Here is a 25,399-nt window from a genome sequence, read left to right on the forward strand (position 1 = left end):
CTCAGAAGTGTGGTGGTGGTGGATGTCATTAAAACAAAAGGGTTGAAAAACAGTTCTCAAACTCGTTTCTACTACCAGATACAAGACAAATGTCATTCACATTCCCATGGTGCGATGCTCCTGGTATGGTAGCTCTTTTCCATTCCTTTCTTTTCTACTCCATAAAGCGCACTGGAAGGTGAGTGAGTGATTCCAATAACCTGGAGTCCAGTCCAACACAGTCAATTATTCATAGCATTTGACTCAGTTTATCCTCATACTTCACAGATGATCACAACACATTTTGGTGTCAACACCATTTCTGATGAGGACCCCTCATTCATTTAGTTCCTTACCTTTAGTCAAGGTCAACATTCTTATCTGCACTCATTTTGATATAGTTATTTATTTACATAAACAGTAGAAAGGAGATTTTAAAAATATTTACTACATTTGTTTCTAGAAATCATAGAAAATAAAAATTGATACAATTATGATATACAGCTTTAGAAAGGCGTATTTATCCTTTCACACCAGAGAAATTTATGCAATGCCAGACATGGAAATACCAAAGCCATTGGTGACAAAGGGTAAATGCTACTGATAGAAGAAGGCCTTGTCCATTTTTATAGTTTTCTTCTCTAACATTATTTATTTTTGAGCAAATACCAGTCCAGTGGAAAGAGTTCTGAACATAAAAGGCACCTAGAGTAAAAATTAGACCTTAACTAATAAACAGCTGTACACGTTTACATCAAGAAAAAAAATCCAGCCAGCACAGCTCACGCCTGTAATCCCAGGAGTTAGCCTCAGCAACACGGCAAAACCCCCGTCTCTACAAAAAATACAAAAATCAGCTAGGCGTGGTGGTGCCCGTCTGTATTCGCAGCTACTTAGGAGGCTGAGGTGGGAGAGTCACTGGAGCCTGGGAGGTCGAGGCTGAGAATTGCAGGATTGCACTGCAATCCAGCCTGCGCTACAGAGTGAGACCCTGTCTCGAAAAAAAAAAGAAAAAAATAAAATGGGTCTATCAATGCAACATTCCTGCAAGGCATTGATAATATAAATGCAAAAGCCACTGCAACTAAGAAGTCTATAATGCTTCCCTGAATCTAGTACATAAGCAGGATAATGACAATCACTTTTTGTTTATAAATTTGTAGGTGTCTTAATATTTCAATCAGCATGAGTACTGTATTTATATTTGTGGGTGGCAGCTCTCAAATTATCCATAGTCCAGATTTGTTTTGTTGCATTTGCCCTTAAAATGCATTGTTGTATATACTCCATCACAGATGTGTCAAATACTCCTGCTGTCTTTTAAGAATGTAGCAAAACCTAAACCTGCTACTTTAAACCAAAGTCCTTTTTTTATTATTGTAAAGCTGACATTTTACTCTGATTTCAGCACCTGAAGTATATTTTGACTAATTTATATTCTGAGCTAAAATTAAGAACCTCAGGATTTGTGTACATGTACAAATATTGCAAATTATTTCTTTAAGCTAATAAAAACTTAAAAAAATACAAATAATTTTTTATTACAAAGATTTGAAATCCATATATGAGTCTGAACTAAGAAAAAAATGCACAGGGAGCCAGGAAGCAAACACTTGTGTGCATTTTCTAATCTGTGGACAAGGTACTGCTCAGCGAAGCCAGGTGGTATTCAGCTGCGTCTGGTTCTTGATACTGGTATCCATTTTTAGCACTTCTCGAATGGCCATGGTGGCGTAAGTAGAAGGGGGTAGAGAAAAATCCATTTTCAGAGCCCTGTATTTGCCTTCTGCAAGGCAAGAAAGAAAACAGTCAGAAAATGAAGGCAGCTGCAGACAGACCAGCGAGAGTCACATAATCTCTAAGCAAATACAAAGAACTATGCTGCTTTCCTTAGACTCCACTTCCCAGGGGGCCTCGGAGAATGAGACCATGGAAGTAAGAGATCTGTGAGTGTGAACCTGCTGAATGGTTACAGAAATTCTGCCCAGGAACTTTCACAAAAAGGCAGATGACAGAAGAACACAAAAGAGAAACGCATGTAAAGTTAAAGAAATAATAATAAATTATGGCCTGGGAGAAAACAGAACAAGAATTTGATGATGAGAATGCCAATTTAATTAATTAATTAATTTATTTTTTTGAGACAGAGTCTTGCTATGTTGCCCAGACTGGAGTGCTGTGGCGTTATCTCGGCTCACTGCAGCCTCCACCTCCCAGGTTGAAGCGATTCTCCTGCCTCAGACTCTGGAGAAGCTGGGATTACAGGCGCCCACCACCATATCCAGCTAATTTTTTTTTTTGTATTTTCAGTAGAGACGGGGTTTTGTCATGTTGGCCAGGCTGGTCTGGAACTCCTGACCTCAAGTGATCCACTCGTCTCGGTCTCCCAAACTGCTGGGATTACAGGTGTGAGCCACCACGCCCGGCCACCAATTTAATTTTTTTTTTTTTTTTTTTTTTTTTTTGAGATGGAGTCTTGCTTTGTCGCCCAGGCTGGAGTGCAGTGGCGTGATCTCGGCTCACTACAAGCTCCACCTCCCGGGTTCACACCATTCTCCTGCCTCAGCCTCTCCGAGTAGCTGGGACTACAGGTGCCTGCCACCACGCCCGGCTAATTTTTTGTATTTTTAGTAGAGACAGGGTTTCACCGTGGTCTCGATCTCCTGACCTCGTGATCTGCCCGCCTTGGCCTCCCAAAGTGCTGGGCCAACCAATTTAATTTTTTAGACTTTTCCTGAATTTTCACTCACCTTTGGTAAGTCTCTGTGGGGGATGGGGAGAAATACTCCATCACCTAATATCACGACCATCTATAACATGCACTTATTTTCAGGAGGATTTACTGGTTTTAATTACTAACTTCCAGCCATAATTGCGAAAGTAAGGTCATAAAACACAACAATGAAATCATGGGTGGTGGTAGTGCTTGTAAGAGCAGTTTTCAAAAAAAAATTATGTTTTTGTTTAACAAAACATTTCAAAGTCAACACAGAGCTGATGACTGAGTAAACTTACCAGAAGCAAAAACTGGTGGTGGCTTCCCTTCTAGGTTGTCAACATCTGTGTTGAAAAGTGGAATTTTGGGATCATCATATGCAACGACTTCCCTTCAAAACATATGAATAAAGATAAGTGTGAATGTGAACTTTCATAAAAGGTACTAAGCCACTCATCATCATTTATTTAGCAAGAAAAACACGTAAGTTTACTGTAAATAATTATAGTTAGGAATCTTGAATAACAGAGCAGGGCCAGATTTTATACCTAAGTTTTGCTTATATATATAATTTTTTTTTTTTTTCTGAGATGGAGTCTCAACTCTGTCACCTAGGCTGGAGTGCAGTGGTGTGATCTTGGCTCACTGCAACCTCTGCCTCCTGGGTTCAATCGATTGTCCTGCCTCAGTCTCGCAAGTAGCTGGGACTATAGGTGTGTGCCACCATGCCTGGCTAATTTTTGTATTTTTAGTAGAGATGGGGCTTCACCATGTTGGCCAGGGAGGTCTCAAACTCCTGACCTCAGGTGATCCACCCACCACAGTCTCCCAAAGTGCTGGGATTATAATGTGAGCCACTGTGCCCAACTCAATCCAATTATATTCTATTAGTTATTTAAAAATGTACAACTGGGGCCAGGCATGGTGGCTCATGCCTCTAATCCCAACACTTTGGGCGGCTGAGGTGGGATGACTGACTAAGCCCAGGAGTTCAAGACCAGCGTGGGCAACATGGTGAAACCCCATCTCTTTATATTAATAATTAAAATTTTAAAAATGTACAACTGATAGATCTTTTTTTTTTTAGACAGAGTCTCGCTCTGTCGCCCAGGCTGGAGTGCAGTGGTGAGATCTTGGCTCACTGCAAGCTCCGCCTCCTGGGTTCACGCCATTCTCCTGCCTCAGCCTCCTGAGTAGCTGGGACTACAGGCGTCCACCATCACGCCCAGCTAATTTTTTGTATTTTTAGTAGAGACAGCCTTTCACCGTGTGAGCCAGGATGGTCTCGATCTCCTGACATCGTGATCCGCCCGCCTCGGCCTCCCAAAGTGCTGGGATTACAGGCGTGAGCCACTGCACCCAGACTACAATTCTTTTTAAATGAAGTTGAGAGGCAATAAACTTCACTTTGCACAGCTGTGATCAAATTACTTATGGCATTTACATTTTCTCCAGAGTGGGTGCCACAACCAACAACAGCTTGTTACTAAGAAGGAACAGTTCTCTGGAGTGCGGAAGACAAAGTCCAACCATGTGGACCTCTTGCCTACAATCCAGAGAGAAGGAGGTAAGAGAGATGGAGAAGAGAAGGAAATAGGGAATGAAATAATTTCCTGGCAATAGGCAACTAGTTCAGGATTTCATTTTAAAATTATCAAATAAAGCTTTAGATAATACTGGGTATTAAAATTTGTTTCTGAGACAGGGTTTTGTTTTGTCACTCAGGTTGGAGGGCAGTGGCATGATCACAGCTTACTGCAGCCTCAACCTTCCAGGCTCAAGCAATCCTCCCAAACAGCTGGGACTACAGGTGTGCACCATCACAGCAGACTAATTTTTGTAATTTTTTGTAGAGATGGTCTTGCTATGTTGTGGAGGCAGGTCTCAAGCTCCTAGGCTCAAGTGATCCTCCCACCTTGGGCTTCCAACAAAGTATTTTTAAACGAACTAATACAAGTATCTTTTCCTCTCTAGAAACATGATATTAAAACAACCAGAGCAGTGTTTGGAACTCACAGCTAATTCTAAGTAAGGTAATTTGCTCAGGGATAGCTCTGTAAGCAAATCTAAGTTTTCAGAAATAGGAAAAAAGTTCACTCTGTACACATTTCTTCAATAATTCAGTGATGCCAACAAAATGTAAATGAACTCACTTCCCATAACTGTTTACATTCAAAACAGCTTCTCTATTTCTTTTCTTTTTTTAGAGACAGGGTCTCACTATATTGCCCAGGCTCGTCTCAAACTCCTGACCTCAAGCAATCCTCCCGCTTCAGCCTCTCGAGTCTCCGGGCTTACTTATGAGACATTGTGCCTGGCTTAGCTTCATTTACTTCTTGATGATTTGAAAAATACAAAGTAGTAGCAGTAGTGGTAACAACAGTAATAATAACAATTACTAACTAACACTTATGAAACACTTATACGCTGGGTTGTAAGCACCGAAAAATACAGTCATGCACTAACCCTTGTCAGGCATTTCATCACCGTGTAAACATCACAGAATGTACTTACACAAACACAGATGGTATAGCCTACTACACGCCTTGGTTATAGAGTATAGCCTATTGCTCCTAGGGTACAAACCTATACAGCATGTTACTGTACTGAATACTGGAGGCAACTGTAACACAATGGTAAGTACTTGTGCATCTAAACATAGCAAAGGCACAGGCTGGACGTGGTGGCTCATGCCCGTAATCCCAATACTTTGGGAGGCCGAGGTGGGAGGATTGCTTGAGCCCAGGAGTTTGAGGCTGCAGCAAGCCATGATTATGCCACTGCATAAAAAAAAAAAAAAAGAAAAGAAAGAAAAGATAAGAAAAAGAAAAGGAAAAGAAAAAGAAAAGGAAAAGATAAAAGAGAAAAAAGAAAAGAAAAAAGGTAAGGCCAGGTGTGGTGGCTCGCGCCTGTAATCCCAGCGCTTTGGAAGGCCGGGGCAGGAGGATCACCTGAAGTCAGGAGTTTGATGCCAGCCTGGCCAATATGGTGAAACCCTGCCTCTACTAAAAATACAAAAATTATCCAGGTGTGGTGGCAGGTGCCTGTAATCCTAGCTACTCTGGAAGCTGAGGCAGGAGAATCGTTTGAACCTGGGAGGCAGAAGTTGCAGCGAGCCAAGATCATGCTATTGCGCTCCAGCCTGGGTGACTAGTGAAACTCCGTCTCAAAAAAAACAAAAGGTAAGTAAAAATATGGTGTTATAATCTTATGATACCACCATCATATAAGCAATCTGTCACTGACTGAAAATTCTTGTGCAGTACATGACTCTATATAAAGTGAAGCAAAAGCTTACAACTTATATGGTAACTCAGTTCTATTTCATTCTAGATGATTACTCACCAGCTAACATTCTGAGGACGAATAATGATCTTTCGGTAGGCCCCTGACAAGGAATAATCTCGAATTTTGTGTCTCATGTTGTCAATATCAAGATTGTCAGCTGTGAGCATTTCCCTGTAGGCTTCTTGAACTAATATAAAATACAAAAAGTTAGTTGAAATGCAGCTTGTCAGTCAAGTTATCCTGAACTAGATTATAAATAGAGTAACATGTAAGTTCAGTTAGACTGCCCTAATAAAATTAGTCACCTTAATTTATAAGCCAAAATCTGTTCCCTGGAATCAAAATTTAGTGACTTAGTAACTAGGACTACAGGGGGTACTGAGCTTTGGTTTAGCCAATTTGTAAGTTATTTTTGCAACCAGTCACAGTACCTGTGGTGTAAGGTTCCCAAGCCAACTACAAAAGGCCATTTCATCCAAAGTTGCTAAACTACATTTTATATGGGCTGAGAGTTGGAAGACACCATATACAGAGGCTTCAAACTCTCTCTGGAAGAGGCAGTTATAAATAAATGTATAAAAATAAGAGACCTTGGAAAACCATCTGGCTCACCCGCGCACCTGATGTACAGTCTTTTTTATAGCACTCAAGAGAGACAGTTTTCCAGCCTTTGCTTGCACAGTCATTAATGGGGAAATACTTCGTGAGGCATGGAATTATTAGAAAGTCCTTCCTATTCCAAGCTGAAATCCATTTTCTTATAACTTCTGTTGACGCTTTGGAACAAAGTGGATTAACTGTCCTCTTCCACATATAGTCATAAGTACTGGATCTTTCAGCCATATCTTCTCTAGACCAAACAATGCTTCCCTCAGCTGTCCCTCCTTTAACATTTCTGTATTTCCCACCAAACCTTTTATCTGCCCCAGGATAACAGGCTCACATACAACAATAACTCCAGATATTTTAAGCTTTTTATCTAAACTACTATCAAACTAGGTCTTTTCTATCGGCATTTGATCACTGGGCATAAATGTGGGAATTTACATTTATTCCTATTAAATACCTTCTGCAGTTTTTTTTTTTAACATCTTACTAAATTATTTATTGCAAACTTGCCCCTCTATTACAACTTTTGCTAGCCTTCTACTCATTCAGTAACTAATATAAGACATTGAATATGAGGTGTCATACGTATTAGATAAATTAATGGATGGATAAATGCAAATACATTGAAATTGTGTTTTTAAAGTGAATACTGCAATAGAATATTATGCAATTCTTAAATACTTATTTTTCATATAATTAATATTAACTATTTTGCACAATTTGCAAATATAACAAGCAAATTTCTTTGTTCAAGTTACTCATAAAAAATATTGGCTAGAACAGGTCCCTCGCCACACACTAAGGACAATAGGGATCCCTCAGTCAAGCCCTGTCAGGTACCAGGTATGCATGTGTTACATACCCAGAAACCTGAAATATCACCCATCCAGTCTACAAATGGCCATCCTGGCTACAAGGTTTTCATGAACGGCTTTGTCAAAGGCTTTGCTGAATTTATGTTCTAATTGGTACTGGCAAAGTTCCTGATCCCAAAAGGTTTAAGAGAGAAGAGGAAAATAATGTTTTCTTTCTTATGATAGTTGATTTTGGGTGTCAACTTGACCGGGGTAAGGGAGACCCCAACAGCTAGTAAAACATGATTTATTTTCACTGCTTCAGTGGGCACTGAGCTCAGCCTTCTCAGAGGGAAATCCAGGTGGTTTGGCATTTGATTAGAGTGACCAGACTGTGCCGGCTGTTTCGGTGAGGGTGTTTCTAGAGAAGACTGGCATGTGAGTTGGTGGGCAGAGTGGGGAAGATCTGCCCTCAAGGTGGGTGCACACCTCCAATCAGCTGGGGGCCTGGATGGAACATAAAGGCAGAGGAAGGCTGAATTCTCTCTCTCTCCTACCCAGAGCCAGATGCCCTTCTTCGCCTGTCTCTGGATGTCAACTCTAGGTTCTCTGGCCTACGGACTCTGGAACTTATACCAGTGGTTCCCCAGGTCTCAAATCTTTGACCTCCAACTGAGAGTTATATCATTGGCTTCCCTGGTTCTGAGGCCTTCACACTTGGACTAAACCATGCTGCTGGCTTTCCCAGTTCTCCCATTTGCAGATGGCCTGTTGTGGGACTTCTCAACTCCTCAATCAAGTAGGCCAATTTCCCTAACAAATCCCCCTCCTCCCCCTACCTTTTTTTTTTCCTGAGACAGAGTCTTGCTCTGTCACTGAGGCTGGAGTGCAGTGGCATGATCGCAGCACACCGCAACCTTTGCCTCCTGGGCTCAAGACATCCTTCTACCTCAGCCTCCCAAGTAGTTGGAACCACAGGTGCGCACTACCAGGCCCGGCTAATTTTTGTATTTTTAGTAGAGATGGGGTTTTGCCAGGTTGCCCAGGCTAGTCTCGAATTCCAGAGCTCAAGCGATCCACCCATCTCAGCCTCCCAAAGTGTTGGGATTATAGGCATGAGCCACTGCGCCTGGCCTATTTATTTTATTTTATAATTTCAACTTTCATTTTAGATTCAGAGGTAGAGTTTCTTAATTTAAATTACCCATGTGAATGCATCCCTTTCTGGGAGACTGTCATAAATAACCAAAGTTTATATATGCTTGAAATAGTAGCTTCATTATGTTAAACTTGTTTTAACTATTTTCCCCATACAGGGAACTTACTTTTATGCTTTGGGTAGATAACATCGAAACCAGGCAAGGGCATTACCACATCATGGATAGAGTAATTATTAACATCATCTTCCTCAATATAGGTGGCTGTAGCTGTAAATTCACAAGTGAACAATAAATTAAGAAAATAGGCAATATTGTTATGAACTCAATCTTCTAAAATTATACACATCTAAGCAAGTCAGAAGTACAAGTTGGTACAGGTTCAGTGCCTTGAAAGCTTAAATTATGCCAGGCGCGGTGGCTCACGCCTATAATCCCAGCACTTTGGGAGGCCAAGGCGGGTGGATCACCCAAGGTCAGGAGTTCGAGACCAGCCTGACCAACATGGAGAAACCCCATGTTTCTAAAAATACTAAAATTAGACAGGCATGGTGGCACATGCCTGTAATCCCAGCTACTCGGGAGGCTGAGGCAGGAGAATTGCTTGAACCCGGGAGGCAGTGGTTGTGGTGAGCTGAGATCATGCCATTGCATTCCAGCCTGTGTGACAAGAGTGAAACTCTTCTCAAAAAAAAAAAAGAAAGAAAAAAAGGAAAAAGAAATTAAGCTGGGGCCAGGAGCAGTGGCTCATGCCTGTAATCCCAGAACTCTGGGTTGCTGAGGTGGGTAGACTGCTTGAGCCCAGGAGTTCCAGACCAGCCTGGACAACATGGCAAAACCCCATCTCTACAAAAAATATAAAAATTAGCTAGGTGTGGTGGCAAACACCTGTAGTCCCAGCTACTTGGGAGGCTAAGGCAGGAGGAGCACCTGAGCCTGGCAGGTTGAGGCTGCAGTGAGATGTGACTGCACCACTGTGCTCTAGCCTGGGTGTTGGAGTGAGACCCTGTCTCAAAGGAAAAAAAAAAAATTAAGTTTGGATATATATCCTTCTGTCTTTTCTACTCTACCCAAGAAATAAAAATCAAGGACTTAGAAAAAGTAAATGAAATTCTTTTTTGTTTTTTGAGACAGGGTCTTGCTCTGCCACTCAGGCCAGAGTGCAGTGGTGTGATTAAGGTTCACTGCAGCCTCAACCTCCTGGGCTCAAGTGATCCTCCTGCCTAACCCTCTCGAGAAGCTGGGACTGTGCGTGCTACTACGCCTGGTTAGTTTTTAAATTTTTTGTAGAGATGGGTCTTTGTTGCCCTGGCTAGTCTTGAACTCCTGGGCTCAAGTGATTCTGCTGCCCTGGCCTCCCAAAGTACTGAGATTACACGTGTGAGCTACTGCACCAAATCTAAAGTAAAATTTTCAATGAAAAATTTAAAAACATTTATCTCTCAGCTGCATCCACATTTTTTTGAATGCCTACTATTTAAAATCAGTTCCTCTATCTTTCTTAAATAAAATAACACAAGAAAACACTGTGAAAAGCCACCATACTACAAAATCGTATTTGCAGTGGAATCATAAATGCTGGGGGGAAAAAAAAACAGTTAAAAAAAAACGGAATGTACTTAAGAGGATGAAACATAGCGGCACCCAGGACATTAAAATACACTGGATGTGACCAACATGGCATGAGGAAAAAAAGCTAAATCAGGAAAAATAATTTAAAATTTCTGAACAGTTAGAACCTTAGTGGGTTTATGGGGTCCGCCTGCAGATGAGCAGACCATGTATTCGGCTAATAGATGGTAGCCTAGTATGCCAGAGACACACATGGAGTTTGTAATCAGATAGATTGAACTCTGAATCCCAGTTTTTTCTGTTTTTAACTAGCTGTGGAACTTTGGGCAAGTGACTAAACCTCACCTGAAAAAACAGAGAAAATACTTCACAGTAACACTGGGGCTTTAAGCTAAAAGACACAGGTACAGGGCTTAGTGCCAAGGCCTGGCACACAGAACAGGCTCCATGGAAGATGGGATATTAGGACTGTCTTGGGAACATTTTGGGCACAGCATATACTAAATGCCCATTCTGTCTGAGTTTGAAGAAACTCTTCTTTTTTTTTTTTTTGAGACAGTCTCCCACTGTTGCCCAGGCTGGAATGCAGTGGTGTGATCTCGGCTCACTGCAAGCTCCGCCTCCCAGGTTCACGCCATTCTCCTGCCTCAGCTTCCTAAGTAACTGGGACTACAGGCACCCGCCACCATGCCCGGCTAATTTTTTGTATTTTTAGTAGAGACGGCATTTCACCGTGTTAGCCAGGATGGTCTCGATCTCCTGACCTCGTGATCTGCCCACCTCAGGCACCCAAAGTGCTGGGATTACAGGTGTGAGCCACTGTGCCCAGTGACTTGAAGAAACTCTTTAAGGTTGGCTAACAAGACACATCCAGAGGTGTATTTATTTGCTAGACCTAGATCGAAGTTTCGAAAGAGATTTCAGCCATCACTTAGCCCAAATCCTATTTGAGTTGAGAAAAGGGAGGCCCAGAGAGAGGTGCTTACTCAGGCTGGGCACAGTGGCTCACACTTGTAATCCCAGCACTTTGGGAGGCCAAGGCAGACGGATCACCCGAGGTGGGGAGTTCAAGATCGAGGTGCTTACTCAAACCAGATACATTTTTTCTTTAAAGATACAGATACAAACTAACCAATGTAAGTTTGCATGGTCCTCTCATCTCAAACTTACTAGACATCTCTTTTTTTTTTTTTTTTTTTTGAGATGGCATCTCACTGTGTCACCTAGGCTGGAGTGCAGTGGCACTATCTTGGCTCACTGCAATATCCGCCTCCTGGGTTCAAGCGATTCTCCTGCCTCAGCCTCCTGAGTAGCTGGGATTACAGGCATGTACCATCACACCCAGCTAATTTTTGTATTTTCAGTAGAAACAGGGTTTCTTCATATTGGCCAGGCTGGTCTTGACCTACTGACCTCAGGTGATCCACCCACCTTGGCCACCCAAAGTGTCAGGATTATGGGCATGTGCCACCATGCCTCGCCACATCTCTCTTTCTTAATTAGTAGGCAGGATGGATTTTAAAGCCACTAGTGGCAACTAACTGAACCCTAACTTAGTTGAGTAACAAAGACATCTGCCTTTTTACCTCCTTTGAGAACGAGGTCCCCTGGAACAGGTTTCAGTCCATAGTCTTCTATCCTCTTGCTTACCATGTTATTCCACACATAGCTCTGGTAGCTATGAATATACATTAAGCGATTATTTCTGGGTATCTGGAGGGAAGGAAAAAAATAGGCAAGAAAACATATTCTAAATATAAAAAGTGTTGTACTTTTTTTTTTTGAGATGGGGTCTCGCTCTGTTGCCCAGGCTGGAGTGCAGTGGCGCGATCTAGGCTTATTGCAGCCTCCACCTCCCGGGTTCAAGCAATTCTCCCATCTCAGCCTCCCCAGTAGCTGGGATTACAGGGGTGCACCACCATGCCTGTCTAATTTTTGTATTTTTAGTAGAGACGGGGTTTCACCATGTTGGCCAGGCTGGTCTCGAACTCCTGACCTCAGGTGATCAGCCCACCTTGGCCTCCCAAAGTGTTGGAATTACAGGCATGAGCCACCATGCCCAGCCAAAAAGTGCTGTACTTTCTAAGACACTTTGCTTGTTAGTGGTAATCCTAGTAACAAGAAACTTCCACTGTATTCATTTATTTACTTTTATGTATTTATTTTTGAGACAGGTTTTCATTCTGTCGCCCAGGCTGGAGTGCAGTGGCGTGATCATGGCTCTCTGTAGCCTCAAACTCTCAGGCTCAGGTGATTCTCCCACCCCAGCCTCTCAAGTAGCTGCGACTACAGGAGTGCACCATCATGCCAGGCTAGTTCTTTGAATTTTCTTTCTAGAGACAGGGTTTTGCTATGTTGCCCAGGCTGGTCACAAACTCCTAGGTTCAAGCAATCCACCAGCCTCAGCCTCCCCAAGTGCTGGGATTACAGGCATGAGCCACTGTGCCCAGCCAAAAGTTCTACTTTAATCTCTCATTTTTTCTTTTTAATCTCTCAGTTTTCTTTTTTCCTTCTACTTTAATCTCTCATTTTTTTTTTTTTTTTTGATACAAGGTCTCACTCTGTCACCTAGGCTGGAGTGCAATGACACCATCTCAGCTCACTGCAACTTCCGCCTCCGAGGTTCAAGTGATTCTCCCACCTCAGCCTTCTGAGTAGCTGAGACTACAGGTGCACACTACCATGTCCAGATAATGGTTTTATTTATTTATTTTGAGACGGAGTCTTGCTTTGTTGCCCAGGCTGGAGTGCAATGGCACGATCCCAGCTGAATGCAACCTCTGCCTCTTGGGTTCAAGCAATTCTCCTGCCTCAGCCTCTCAAGTAGCTGGGATTACAGGCGTCTGCCACCACGCTTGGCTATTTTTTGTATTTTTCATAGAGGCAGGGTTTCACCATGCTGACCAGGCTGGCCTTGAACTCCAGACCTCAGGAGATCCACCTGCATTGGCCTCCCAAAGTGTTGGAATTACAGGCATGAGCCACTGCGCGGGCCTGTTTTGTATTTTTAGTAGAGACAGGGTTTCACCACATTGGCCAGGCTGGTCTCGAACTCCTAACCTCAAGTGATCTGCCCGCTTTGGCCTCCCAAAGTGCTGGGATTACAGGCATGAGCCACCATGCTCGGCCATAATGTTTTAGGAAAAGTTTACAAATTTGTGTGGGGCCACATTCAAAGCTGTCCTGGGCTGCATGTGGCCCGCAGGCTGCAGGTTGGACAAGCCTGCCTTACATCAATGGCACAGTCTTCAAACTTAAGGAATTTACACACCAATTTTCAAGCTAATAGTGCTTTTTCTTCCATAATTCCACGGTTAAAGAGAGAACCTAAATGATTGAACTGACAACTAATTCCATGCAGCAAGAATTCTGCTTTCTCTGTGCATCCAGGAAAAGTAAGACTTAGGCTTAAGGGTTAAACTTTAACATTTGTTAACTTTAACTTTGTTGCTCAGGCTGGAGTGCATGGAGTCCTGGATTATACATATCCAGATACTGGCACAGGCTACTTTTGAATCACCATGATGAAACCAGACTAAAATGCAACTATAGACTGCTTACTGCTCAACCCTTTTACTAAGGCAGTTTACAGTTCTGGTAACAGAATGATCAAGAAATGACTATACAATAGATTCTGAATTTCTCAAATACCAAGAGACTTAATTTACACAGAATTTCCACTGAAGATTATGTTTTCCACATTGACGCTTTTCTTGTGCCCTCAATAAGTAATACCCGCATCCACCACCTCATCACCACTCAGGGTCCGAACAAAGACTACTCAGGTGAAACACCTCAGAGATCACCTAAGGATCCTTATTTACCTTCTGCTCTTTCAAAATTTAGTAAAATCTTTCAAGATGAAATTTAAAAAGCATTAAAACACCTTGAGCCATTGCCTGACTTCACAAATTGCACTCACTATGCCAAATGCAGAGACTATATTCTTCATTCCATATTTTGAAAGTCCTCGAAGCAGCTGCCCTTCCACACACCTTTTGACAGGTAGTTTTCTGAGGGCAGCAGTTGGGTCTTTGGTCTTTGCCCATTCTTCTCTGCATTTAACCAAGTAGCCCTTTTCAGCTGTGGGGGAAAAAAGCTAGGGTTAAATGACTTACCCAATAGACAGACTTCCATAACTTAAAGTACACTTCACAGAGAACACAAAATTAGAAAATGCTACTTGAAATATAGGTGCTGTTTATAGCTTCCACTCATCTGAGGAAGCGCAAAGATGGGAAATGTAGAAAGTTTACAGAACTATTTGGCTTTGTCAACATACGATCACCCTCAGGTCAAAAGTAAAAGCTATTTAACTGTTCATTATCACAGCTGATTCAACATGACAAAAACACGGTAGTACTTTCTTCCTTCTCTCTTTTTCCATTGTAATGTCAAGTTTAACGGGTTACTTTCCTTAAAATTAGATAATTTTATCTTTTTATAGTTTGCAAATGAATTACCCAAAATGAGCATAATTATTTTGACAATCAGTAGTTTAATCCTTTTCATTCGAGATGATTTTAGAGATACTTTTTGGAAAGTTTTTGGTGACTTCTTCACACTGCAAATCCTCAAGGTGTTTTTGCCAAGTTTTTATATTCCATTACACTATGTTTTAACAAAATAACCACAAGTGAAATGTTTTAGATTCTTATACACTCAGATTTAGTAGTGAGTGAAGAAAAACATATATTCATTTTTAAAATATATTTATATTCAGTTATGAATTAATACACTGAACAAGCTAAAGAGCTAAAATAGAGGCTGGGTGTGGTGCTCACGCCTGTAATCCTAACACTCTGGGAGGCTAAGGTGGGCAGATCACCTGAGGTCAGGAGTTCGTGACCAGCCAGCAACATTATGGCCAAGCATGGTGGCTCATGCCTATAATCCCAGCACTTTGGGAGGCCAAGGCAGGCCGATCATTTGAGGCCAGGAGTTTGAGACCAGCCTGGCCAATATGGTAAAACCCTGCCTCTACTAAAAATACAAAATGACCCAGGCATATGGTGATGCATGCCTGTAATCCCAGATACTCAGGAGGCTGAGGCAGGAGAATCACTTGAACCCAGGAGGTGGAGGGTGCAGTGAGCTGAGATCATGCCATTGCACTCCAGCCTGGGAAACAAGACTAAAACTCCTTATCAAAAAAAAAAAGCTAAAATAGCATATAAATTATAAATCTTAAATATACATGTAAAACTGTTGAAAAATATAAATAAACTTATGCTTTTATTGTAAAAACAAAATACTGAAATATCGACCTCAATTTGCACAAAAGCTTTTATTCAAAGCAATTTCATGAATACCTAGCCATACATTCTATTTATTTTCTTAACATGAATTTTATTCTCACCTCCAGAGCGGGGTTTCAATATTAAATCCATGACTTCTGTCCAGGAATTTTGTAGTATAGCTCTAAAATTAAACAACATTTATTTTACTAAATTTTGCATGAAGATAAAACTTTATATGCACAAATCTTTGAAGAGTCAACAAATTATATTAACTATACACTGAAGCCTTGACCTCCCAGGCTCTAGTCTAGTGATTCTCCCACCTCAGCTTTCCCACCATCTTGACAGTAGCTGGGACTACAGATGCACACCACCATACCTGGCCAAGTTTTTAATTTATTGTAGAGATAGGGTCTCACTATTGGTCTTAAACTTTTGGGCTCAAGTGATCTTCCTACCTTGGCCTCCCAAAGTGTTGGGATTACAGGTGTTAGCCATTACACCTGGTCCTACATTATCTCATTAAACTTAAAAGTAAGCAGAAAATCTAATATGATACAGATTTCAAACGTAAAAGAACTTCAAGTGCCAAAAGAACTTTTAAAAAAGAATAAAATGGAAAACATAATGCTTACCCGTAACATTTAATATCATTTTAGTTTAAAAATGTGATAATAGTATAAATACTACATAGTCATGCTTTAAGTAGTTACACATGGTATTTTTTTTTTTTTTTTTTGAGGTGGAGTTTCACTCTGTTGCCCAGGCTGGAGTGCAATGGTGCGATCTCGGCTCACTGCAACCTCTGTCTCCCGGTTTCACGCCATTCTCCTGCCTCAGCCTCCTGCGTAGCTGGGACTACAGGCACCCACCACCATGCCCAGGTATTATTTTTTTTTTTTTTTTTTTTTTTTTTTTTAGTAGAGATGGGGTTTCACCATATTGGTCAGGCTGGTCTCGAACTCCTGACCTTGTGACCCACCAGCCCTGGCCTCCCAAAGTGCTGGGATTACAGGCATAAGCCCCCATGCCTGGCCCACATGATATTATTTATATAAATCACAGTTAAGTCTTTATGTGTGAAAACTTGTTTGAAACTTCTCAAAAGATTTCTCCATGTTAATACCTTCTTGCCTAGGCAAATAGAATAAATACGATTTACTCTTCTTTATCATTCTTGTCAAAATGGAAATATCTACATATTTGATGATTATAAAGGTTATATGCTTTTTAAAACATTTTTATTTGTTGAGACAGTCTCCCTCTGTCGTCTAGGCTGGAATGCAGTGGCATGATCTTGGCTCGCTGCAACCTCTGCCTCTTGGGCTTAAGCAATCCTCCTGCATCATCCTCCTGCACAGCTGGGACTACAAGCTGAGTCAGCACGCCTGCCTAATTTTTTTTTTTTTTTTTTTTTTTTGAGATGGACTCTCATTCTCCTGCCCAGGCTGGAGTGCAGTGGCACAATCTCAGCTCACTGCAACTTCTGCCTCCCGGGTTCAAGCGATTCTTGTGCCGCAGTCTCCCAAGTAGCTGAGATTACAGGCTTGCGCCACCATGCCTGGCCAATTTTTGTATTTTTAGTACAGATGGGGTTGTGCCATGTTGGCCAGACTGGTCTTGAATTCTTGGCCTCACGTGGTCCACCTGCCTCGGTCTCCTAAAGTGCTGGGATTACAGGCACGTACCACTGTGCCCGGCCAATTTTTGTAGTAGAGACAAGGTTTCACCATGTTGGCCAGGCTGGTCTCGAACTCCTAGCCTCAAGTGATCAGCCCACCTTGGCCTCCCAAAGTGCAGGGATTATAGGCATGCGCCACCATGCCTGGCCTATATATGCTTTCAAAAAACTGAACGGTACATAAGAAAGGTTATGTATTATTCAATCTCTAAGAAATTAAGCACTGTTAACACTTTAGAGCATATTTTTGTTGGCAAATCTGTAAGTGTATGTAATTCTTCCTTTAACTTTTACTATAGCATTGCTGTACAGAAATTATATTTTGTGTATTATTTCTGAAAATTTTCCATTAAGATTTCTCATCTTGGAGTCATGTTTAGAAAGACCCTTCCCTATCAAAAGAATATAGGAATCCCCTTCTATTAACTTTTCTGTTTTTCCAGTTAATTATGGTTCTTTATTTTCACACTGAAGTTACATAATACTGGGCATTTCTGGATATTAAATGATCTAAAATGCTATTTGGTATCTATCGATGACATCACCTGGATCTTCAATCCAATAATGTAATTACATCAACAGATTTCCTATTGCTGGCCACCTCCACAGTCCTGGAACAAGCCATGTTAAACCAGTCCTTAAATATAGTCCTGGGGTGATAAATTATTTACTTGGATAATCTTTTAGCCAATACTGACAAAAAGAGTTTAGCACTAGTTGGTACTAGGGACTGGTCTGACAGATATAATAGACATAGATTTTTACACTAAAAAACCTTTGTTAGGCCGGGCATGGTGGCTCATGCCTGTAATCTCAGCACTTTGGGAGGCTAAGGCAGGCGGATCACAAGGTCAGGAGATCAAGACCATCCTGGCTAACATGGTGAAACCCTATCTTTACTAAAAATACAAAAAAAATAGCTGGGCATGGTGGCACGTGCCTGTAGTCCCAGCTACTTGGGAGGCTGAGGCAGGAGAACTGCTTGAACCCAGGAGGCGGAGGTTGCAGTGAGCCGAGATGGCACCACTGCACTCCAGTCTGGGTGACAGAGCAAGACTGCGTCTCAAAAACAAAACACGATAAAACAAAAAAACCTTTGTTAAATATCAATTACAGCCTGCAGGCCCAATCTGGTTGTCCACCTAATTCTGTAGTTTTATTGGAAAACAGCCATGCTCATTGCTTTGCATATTGTCCATGGCTGCTTTTGCAATGTAACTCCAGAGCTCAGTACCTGCAACAAACATTGAATGGCCCACAAAGCCTAAAATATTAACTAACTGTTCCTTTACAGAAAACCTTTTCCAACATATTAAACAGTCTCTTAACTGCAGGACTTCTCAACGCCTTTAAGATGCTACCATATACTGTAAAGGTTTAGTATACAATGCCGTATTAAATATACAGACATTTGGTTTACAATAGGCTGTACTATCTAGCATGCTGCACATTAAGATGTTTTGTACTTTTTTTTTTTTGAGATGGAGTCTCGCTGTCACCCAGGCTAGAGTGCACTGGCACGATCTCGGCTCACTGCAAGCTCCACCTCCCGGGTTCATGCCATTCTTCTGCCTCAGCCTCCCAAGTAGCTGGGACTACAGGCGCCCACCACCACGCCTGGCTAATTTTTTATATTGTTAGTAGAGACGGGGTTTCACTGTGTTAGCCAGGATGGACTTGATCTCCTGACCTGTGATCTGCCCCACTCGGCCTCCTGGAGTGCTGGGGTTACAAGCGTCAGCCACCGCACCCGGTCATTTTTTTGTATTTTTTTTAGTAGAGATGGGGTTTCACTGTGTTAGCCAGGATGGTCTCGATCTCCTGACCTCGTGATCTGCCCACCTTGGCCTTCCAAAGTGCTGGCATTACAGGTGTGAGCCACCACGCCTGGCCAGATGTTTTGTACTTTTCTTACTTTATCTTTCCTTCTTCTACCTTCTTTTATTTTATTGTGGTAAAACACATGTAACATAAAATTTACCTTTTTGGCTATTTTTAAGTATACAGTTCTGTGGCATTAAGTGCATTTACACTGTCGGGCAACCATCACCACTGTCCACCTCCAGAACTTTTTAATCTTCCCCAACTGAAACTCTACACCCATTAAATAATAAATCCCTATCCACCCAGCCCCCTAACCCCTGTAAGCCACCATTCTACTTTCTGTCTATGGCTTTGACTACTCTAGGAACCTCATATAAGAGAAATCATACCATATTTGTCCTTTTGTTACTGGCTTATGTCAGGTAACATAGAGTTTCCAACGCTTACCCATGTGATAGCACGTGTCAAAATTTCCCTTTTAAATAGCTTGAGCCCAGGAGGTGGAGGCTGCAATGGGATGAGATGGCGCCACTGCACTCTAGCCTGTGCGACAGAGCAAGACTCCGTCTCAAAAAAATAAATAAATAAATAAAATCCCTCCTTTGAAAGGCTTACACATTCCATTGTATGTATGGGCCACATTTTGTTTGGATAAACACTTGGGTTGCTTGGGTAGCTCCTACCTTTTGGCTATTGTGAATGGTGCTATTATGAAAACGAGTGTACAAATATTTGGTGAGTTCCCACTGTCATTTCTTTTGGGTATATACTGAGAGGTGGAATTGTTGGACCATAACATAATTTATATTTAATTTCTTTTTTTTTCTTTTTTTTTTTTTTTAGACAGAGTCTCACTCTGTCACCAGGCTGGAGTGCAGTGCTACCATCTCGGCTTACTGCAACCTCTGCTTCCCGGGTTCAAGTGGTTCTCCTGCCTCAGCCTCCTGAGTAGCTGGGGCTACAGGCATGCGCCACCACACCCGGCTAATTTTTGTATTTTTAGTAGAGATGGGTTTTCACCATGTTGGTGAGGCTGGTCTCGATCTCTTGACCTCGTGATCTACCCACCTCAGCCTCCCAAAGTGCTGGGATTACAGGCGTGAGCCACCGCGCCCAGCCTATAATTAATTTCTTAAGAAATCACCACACTGTTCTCCACAATGGCTACACTATTTTACATCCCCACCAGCAAAGCCCAGGTTTCTAATTTCTCTGTACCCTTACCAACACTTTTATTTGTTGTTTCGTGATAATAGCCTTCCCAACGGATATGAAGTGGTACCTCATGGTGGTTTCGATTTGTATCTCCCTAATGACTAGTGATGTTGAACACCAGTCTGTCTATCTTTGGAAACACATTTATTGAAATCCTTTCTCCATTTTTGAATTGGTTTTTCTTTGGTTGTTGTTGAGTTGTTCTTTATATATCCTAGATTTAAGTCTCTTATCAGATGTATGATTTGAAATATTTTCTCCTATTCTGTGGGTTATCTTTTCATTCTGTTGATAGCGTCCTTTGATGCATGTTTTTAATTTTGATAAAGTCCAACTTATCTATTCTTTCTTTTGTTTGTTGCCTGTGCTTTTGGTGTCATATCCAAGAAACCACTGACAAATCCAGTATCATCAAGTTTTCCCCCATGTTTTCTTCTGAGAGTTTGCATAAGTGCAGCTCTTATGTTTAGATCTTTGGTCCATTTTGAGTTTATTATTATTTTTTTGAGACAGAGTTTCACTCTGTCGCCCAGGCTGGAATGCAGTGGTATAATCTTGGCTCACTGCAACCTCTGCCTCGCAGGCTAAAGCAATTCTCCTGCTTCAGCCTCCTGAGTAGCTGGGATTACAGGTGTGCATGCCACCATACTCAGATAATTTTAATATTTTTAGTAGAGGCGGGGTTTCACTATGTTGGCCAGGCTGGTCTCGAACTCCCGACCTCAAGCGATCCACCACCCACCTCGGCCTCCCAAAGTGCTGGGATTACGGGCATGGGCCACTGTGCCTGGTCACTTTCCTTTTTTCAAAGTTTTTATTGAGTTATTCAATAATTAACATAATTCACTCATGTAAGTGTACAATTCAATGGCTTTTAGTATTTTTTTTTTTTTTTTTTTTTTGAGACGGAGTCTCGCTCTGTCGCCCAGGCTGGAGTGCAGTGGCTCAATCTCGGCTCACTGCAAGCTCCGCCTCCCGGGTTCACGCCATTCTCCTGCCTCAGCCTCTGCGAGTAGCTGGGACTACAGGCGCCCGCCACCACGCCCGGCTAATTTTTTTTTTGTATTTTTAGTAGAGACGGGGTTTCACCGTGGTCTTGATCTCCTGACCTCATGATCTGCCCCCCTCGGCCTCCCAAAGTGCTGGGATTACAAGCGTGAGCCACCGTTTTTTGAGACAGAGTCTCGCTCTGTCGCCCAGGCTGGAGTGCAGTGGCGCAATCTCGGCTCACTGCAAGCTCCGCCTCCCGGGTTCACGCCATTCTCCTGCCTCAGCCTCCCGAGTAGCTGGGACTACAGGCGCCCACCACCACGCCCGGCTAATTTTTTGTATTTTTAGTAGAGACAGGGTTTCACTGTGTTAGCCAGGATGGTCTCGATCTCCTGACTTCATGATCCGCCTGCCTTAGCCTCCCAAAGTGCTGGGATTACAGGTGTGAGCCACCGTGCTCAGCTGGCTTTTAGTATTTTTAAACAACTGTGGAGCATTACACAATTTTAGAACATTTTTATTATCCCCCCAAAAAAAAATCCTGTCCCATTGGTAGTCACTCCCCATTGGTCCTGTTCCAGCTTTTTTTCTATAGATTTGCTCACATTGGAAATTTCATAGGAACTGATTCATTCATTCATTCACAGGCAGGGTCTTGCTCTGTCCTCTAGGCTACAGTGCAGTGGTGGTACACTGTTCACTGCATCCTCAAACTCCTGGGCTTCAGTGATCCTCCTGCCTCAGCCTCCTGAGTAGCTAGGACCAAAGCCAGGCAGCACCACACTCAGCTAATTTTTTAAAAATTTTATTTTGTAGAGATGGAGCCTTGCTATGGTGCCCAGGCTGGTCTTGAACTCCTGGCCTCAAGGGATCCTGCCGCCTTGGCCTCTTAAATTGTTGGGATTACAGGCATGAGCCACTGTGCCCTGCCTACTTAGCAATGTTTTCAAGGTTCATTCATGTTGCAGAATGTATCAGTACTTCATTCCTTTTTATTGCTAAGTAATATTCCACTGTATATTATTGTATATTACATTGTATATTTTGTTTATCCATTCATCAGTAGGTGGACATTTGGGTTGTTTCCAGTCTTTTGGCTGCTATGAACATCTGTATAAACTTTTGTGTGAACATAGGATTTTCAGTTGTCCTCAGTATATACCTAGTAATGCCTGGGTCATAGGCTAACTTTATAACCTTTTGAGGAACTGTCAGGGTATTTTCCAAAATGGTTACACCATTTCACATTTCCACCAGGAATGTATAAGGGTTCCAATTTCTCTAATCCTAACACTTGTTATTCTCTGCCTTTTTTATTTTAGCCATCCTAGTGGGTAAGAAGTGGCATCTCACTTGGGTTTTGATTTGCATTTCCTAAAGATTAGTGATAAGCATCTTTTTCTGTGCTTATTGGCCATTTGTTTACATTATTTAAAGAAAGGTCTGTTCAGACCCTTTGCTAAGTTTTAGAATGCGTTGTCTTTCTGTTCTTGAGTTGTAAGAGCTTTTAATATTTTGGATACAAGTCATTTTTCCATCTATACAATATAAACTGAAAGTCTGTTTTTTCCCTCAGGAAATTCTATGGTGTTAACAGTGGGTTACTTTGAAAGCAGGAAATATTCTTATGTTGTGAAAATGAATGATTTGGAATTTTGAGCTGACCATACTGATCTTTGGTCACGCTATGTAATTTCTGTTGTGGGATAAATTTGACCTCATTTTAGTTACTTATATTTATTTACACTATCTTTGGCACACACAATGTATAGGATTCCATGGCTGTCCTTCTGCCAAATTAATTACAAATTTATAGGTTGATACAGCTCTCCCTTATTCTGTCCCATAACACAATTAGCATTTTTACTATTTTATCAATGTCCTCTGACCATTATTAGCAAGGTTGAAAACATATTAGCAATCACTATATTCTAGGCATAAAAATAGATTTAGCATAAACATCATCTCACTTCATTTTCACCACCCTGTGAATTGGTATTATTATCTCCATTCTACAGATGAGTAATTTAAGCCTCAGAACTCAAAGTCTGTTTTCACCTCCTCAAAGAGGGAGAGGAAATATAGATTTTTATCATTTTGCACTTTTAAAATCACAAAAATGAATGCAACTTCATAGTTTAGAGGCTGAAACAATGGACTGGAAGCCCAGAAAACTATTCCCAAACTATAGCCAAGCAACTGATGAGTTCAGGCAGACCTCTCTAAGCCTAAGTTTGCTAACATGAAGGGTCTGAAAGTCAAGGAAGAACATGAACGCTCAGATAACTTCCAGCTTGTAACTACTACAATTCTAACTCCCACGTGAATAATTAGTTTATGTAACAGAGTCTCTTCTCTGCTGGGTAGCAGGATTCCAGAAGTAGATTTAGGAAACCAACTATTTATTGATGGGATTCCCACTGTAGGTTACCCTAGGGGGGTTCTTAATTGTTTAAAAGTAAATGACAATTCTTAAATTCCATATCACTAATTTTATCATTTATTACTTTCTTTAAAGAGTGAGGGAAGGGGCCCAGGCACAGTGGCTAATGCCTGTAATCCCAGCACTTAGGGAGGCCAAGGCGGGCAGATCAGTGGAGGTCAGGAGCTCGAGACCAGCCTGCCCAACATGGCAAAACCTCGGCTCTACTAAAAATACAAAAATTAGCTGGGTGAGGTGGTGCATGCCTGTAATCCCAGTTACTCGGGAGGCTGAGGCAGGAGAATCACTTGAATCTGGGAGGCGGAGATTGCAGTGAGCAGAGATGGCGCCACTGCACTCCAGCCTGGGTGATAGAGTGAGACTTCATCTCAAAAATTAAAAATAAAAAATAAAATTAAATTAAGCGTGAGGGAAGGGCAGATCAAAGTTTAATAAACATGTTAACACAGATTAGAAAATGTAACATCTCTGTCTGGCTACTCTGCGTCTGAGTTACCCAACAGATTACTGTTGAATCACTTACTGAGCCAAGACTTACCTGTTACAAAATAAAAATAAAAATAGGGCTGGGTGCAGTGGCTCACACCTGTAATCCCAACACTTTGGGAGGCTGAGGTGGGCGGATCATTTGAGGTCAGGAGTTCAAGACCAGCCTGGCCAACATGGTGAAATTCCCATCACTACTAAAAATACAACAAAGTTAGCTGGATGTGGTGGCAAGAGCCTGCAATCCCAGCTACTCGGGATGCTGAGGCAGGAGAATTGCTTGAACCTGGGAGGTGGAGATTGCATTGAGCCAACATCGCACCATTGCATTTCAGCCTGAACAACAGAGAAAGATTCCATCTCAAAAAAATAAAAAATAGCCGGGCGTGGAGGCTCATGCCTGTAATCCCAGCACTTTGGGAGGCTGAGGTCGGGTGATCACCTGAGGTTGGGAGTTCAAGACCAGCCTGACCAACATGGAGAAACCCCATCTCTACTAAAAACACAAAATTAGCCAGTCATGGTGGCGCATGCCTGTAAACCCAGCTACTCAGGAGGCTGAGGCAGGAGAATCACTTGAACCTGGGAGGCGGAAGATGCGGTGAGCCGAGATAGCACTATTGCACTCCAGCCTGGGCAACAAGGGCGAAACTCCACCTCAAAAAAAATAAATATATAAAATAAAATAAAAAAATAAAAATAGAACCCCTGGATGGGTTACCAAGAGTGATAGGAAAGCTCACTTTTCAGGTCATATCCTTTCGAACTCTGATTTTTTATCTTGTGCATTCATTACCTTAAAACAAAAATCATGAGACTGTGGTTCATTTGCCCCAGACATGGGAGAACGTAGAAATAATTAAAAACACCACCACCAACAAACCCTGCTTTTTTTATGAGAAAGCTATTTTTGATAAAAGAAATTAAATACCAACCTTCCAACCTGATATGTAGGGACAGCTGTGGTTCCAAATCTTTGCATTCCATAGTAGTTAATAAATCCAATCTCTTTGAGAGAGTTCATAGCTTGCTGTACTTGGTCATCAGTTCCTGTTATATTTCTACAGGGACACAAATTGTCCAGAGAAAAAAAAGTTACAGTCAAATACTCAGGGATGCAGATCATAAATGACTACGGCCTGGCTTCCAAGTCTTTTGTTCACTCTCCTGCAGCTTTCTCTCTACCTCCCAAGGGCTCTTTCTTTAAGTTGTGGTAAGATATTTATAATGTCAAATTTACTATTTTAGCTATTTTTAAGTGTACAATTTGGCAGTATTAACCCATTTATGGCAGAGGTTGCAATTTTTTGAATTTTTGCAATCAGACCTTGGCGATGACCTTGAGCAGTAGGATATAAATAATTCCTACATGCTTAGTGTTCCAATAATGGAACACTAGCATAAA

The 25,399-nt window shown here is 41.8% G+C and overlaps 1 protein-coding gene across 12 annotated transcripts in view; it reads right to left on the bottom strand.

Moving 5' to 3' along the window:
* PUS7 (pseudouridine synthase 7) overlaps window positions 1-25,399 on the bottom strand; it is a 113,136-nt gene that overhangs the window by 46,950 nt on the left and 40,787 nt on the right. For 7 of the 12 annotated variants that reach the window (XM_063641583.1, XM_063641581.1, XM_063641584.1 and 4 more), the window contains exons 9-15: window positions 24,930-25,055; window positions 15,475-15,536; window positions 14,038-14,198; window positions 11,702-11,828; window positions 8,712-8,813; window positions 6,041-6,170; window positions 2,995-3,086 (exon numbers count right to left, since the gene is read on the bottom strand). In XM_063641583.1, the coding sequence (XP_063497653.1) occupies window positions 2,995-3,086; window positions 6,041-6,170; window positions 8,712-8,813; window positions 11,702-11,828; window positions 14,038-14,198; window positions 15,475-15,536; window positions 24,930-25,055 (800 nt within the window). Of the gene's footprint in view, window positions 1-366; window positions 1,766-2,994; window positions 3,087-6,040; window positions 6,171-8,711; window positions 8,814-11,701; window positions 11,829-14,037; window positions 14,199-15,474; window positions 15,537-24,929; window positions 25,056-25,399 lie in introns of those variants that run through there. The other 5 variants (XM_055283541.2, XM_055283542.2, XM_063641588.1 and 2 more) reach the window with 1 other exon arrangement.

Source organism: Symphalangus syndactylus, chromosome 6 (genome assembly GCF_028878055.3).
Source record: "Symphalangus syndactylus isolate Jambi chromosome 6, NHGRI_mSymSyn1-v2.1_pri, whole genome shotgun sequence".
NCBI classification, from domain to species: Eukaryota; Metazoa; Chordata; class Mammalia; order Primates; family Hylobatidae; genus Symphalangus; species Symphalangus syndactylus.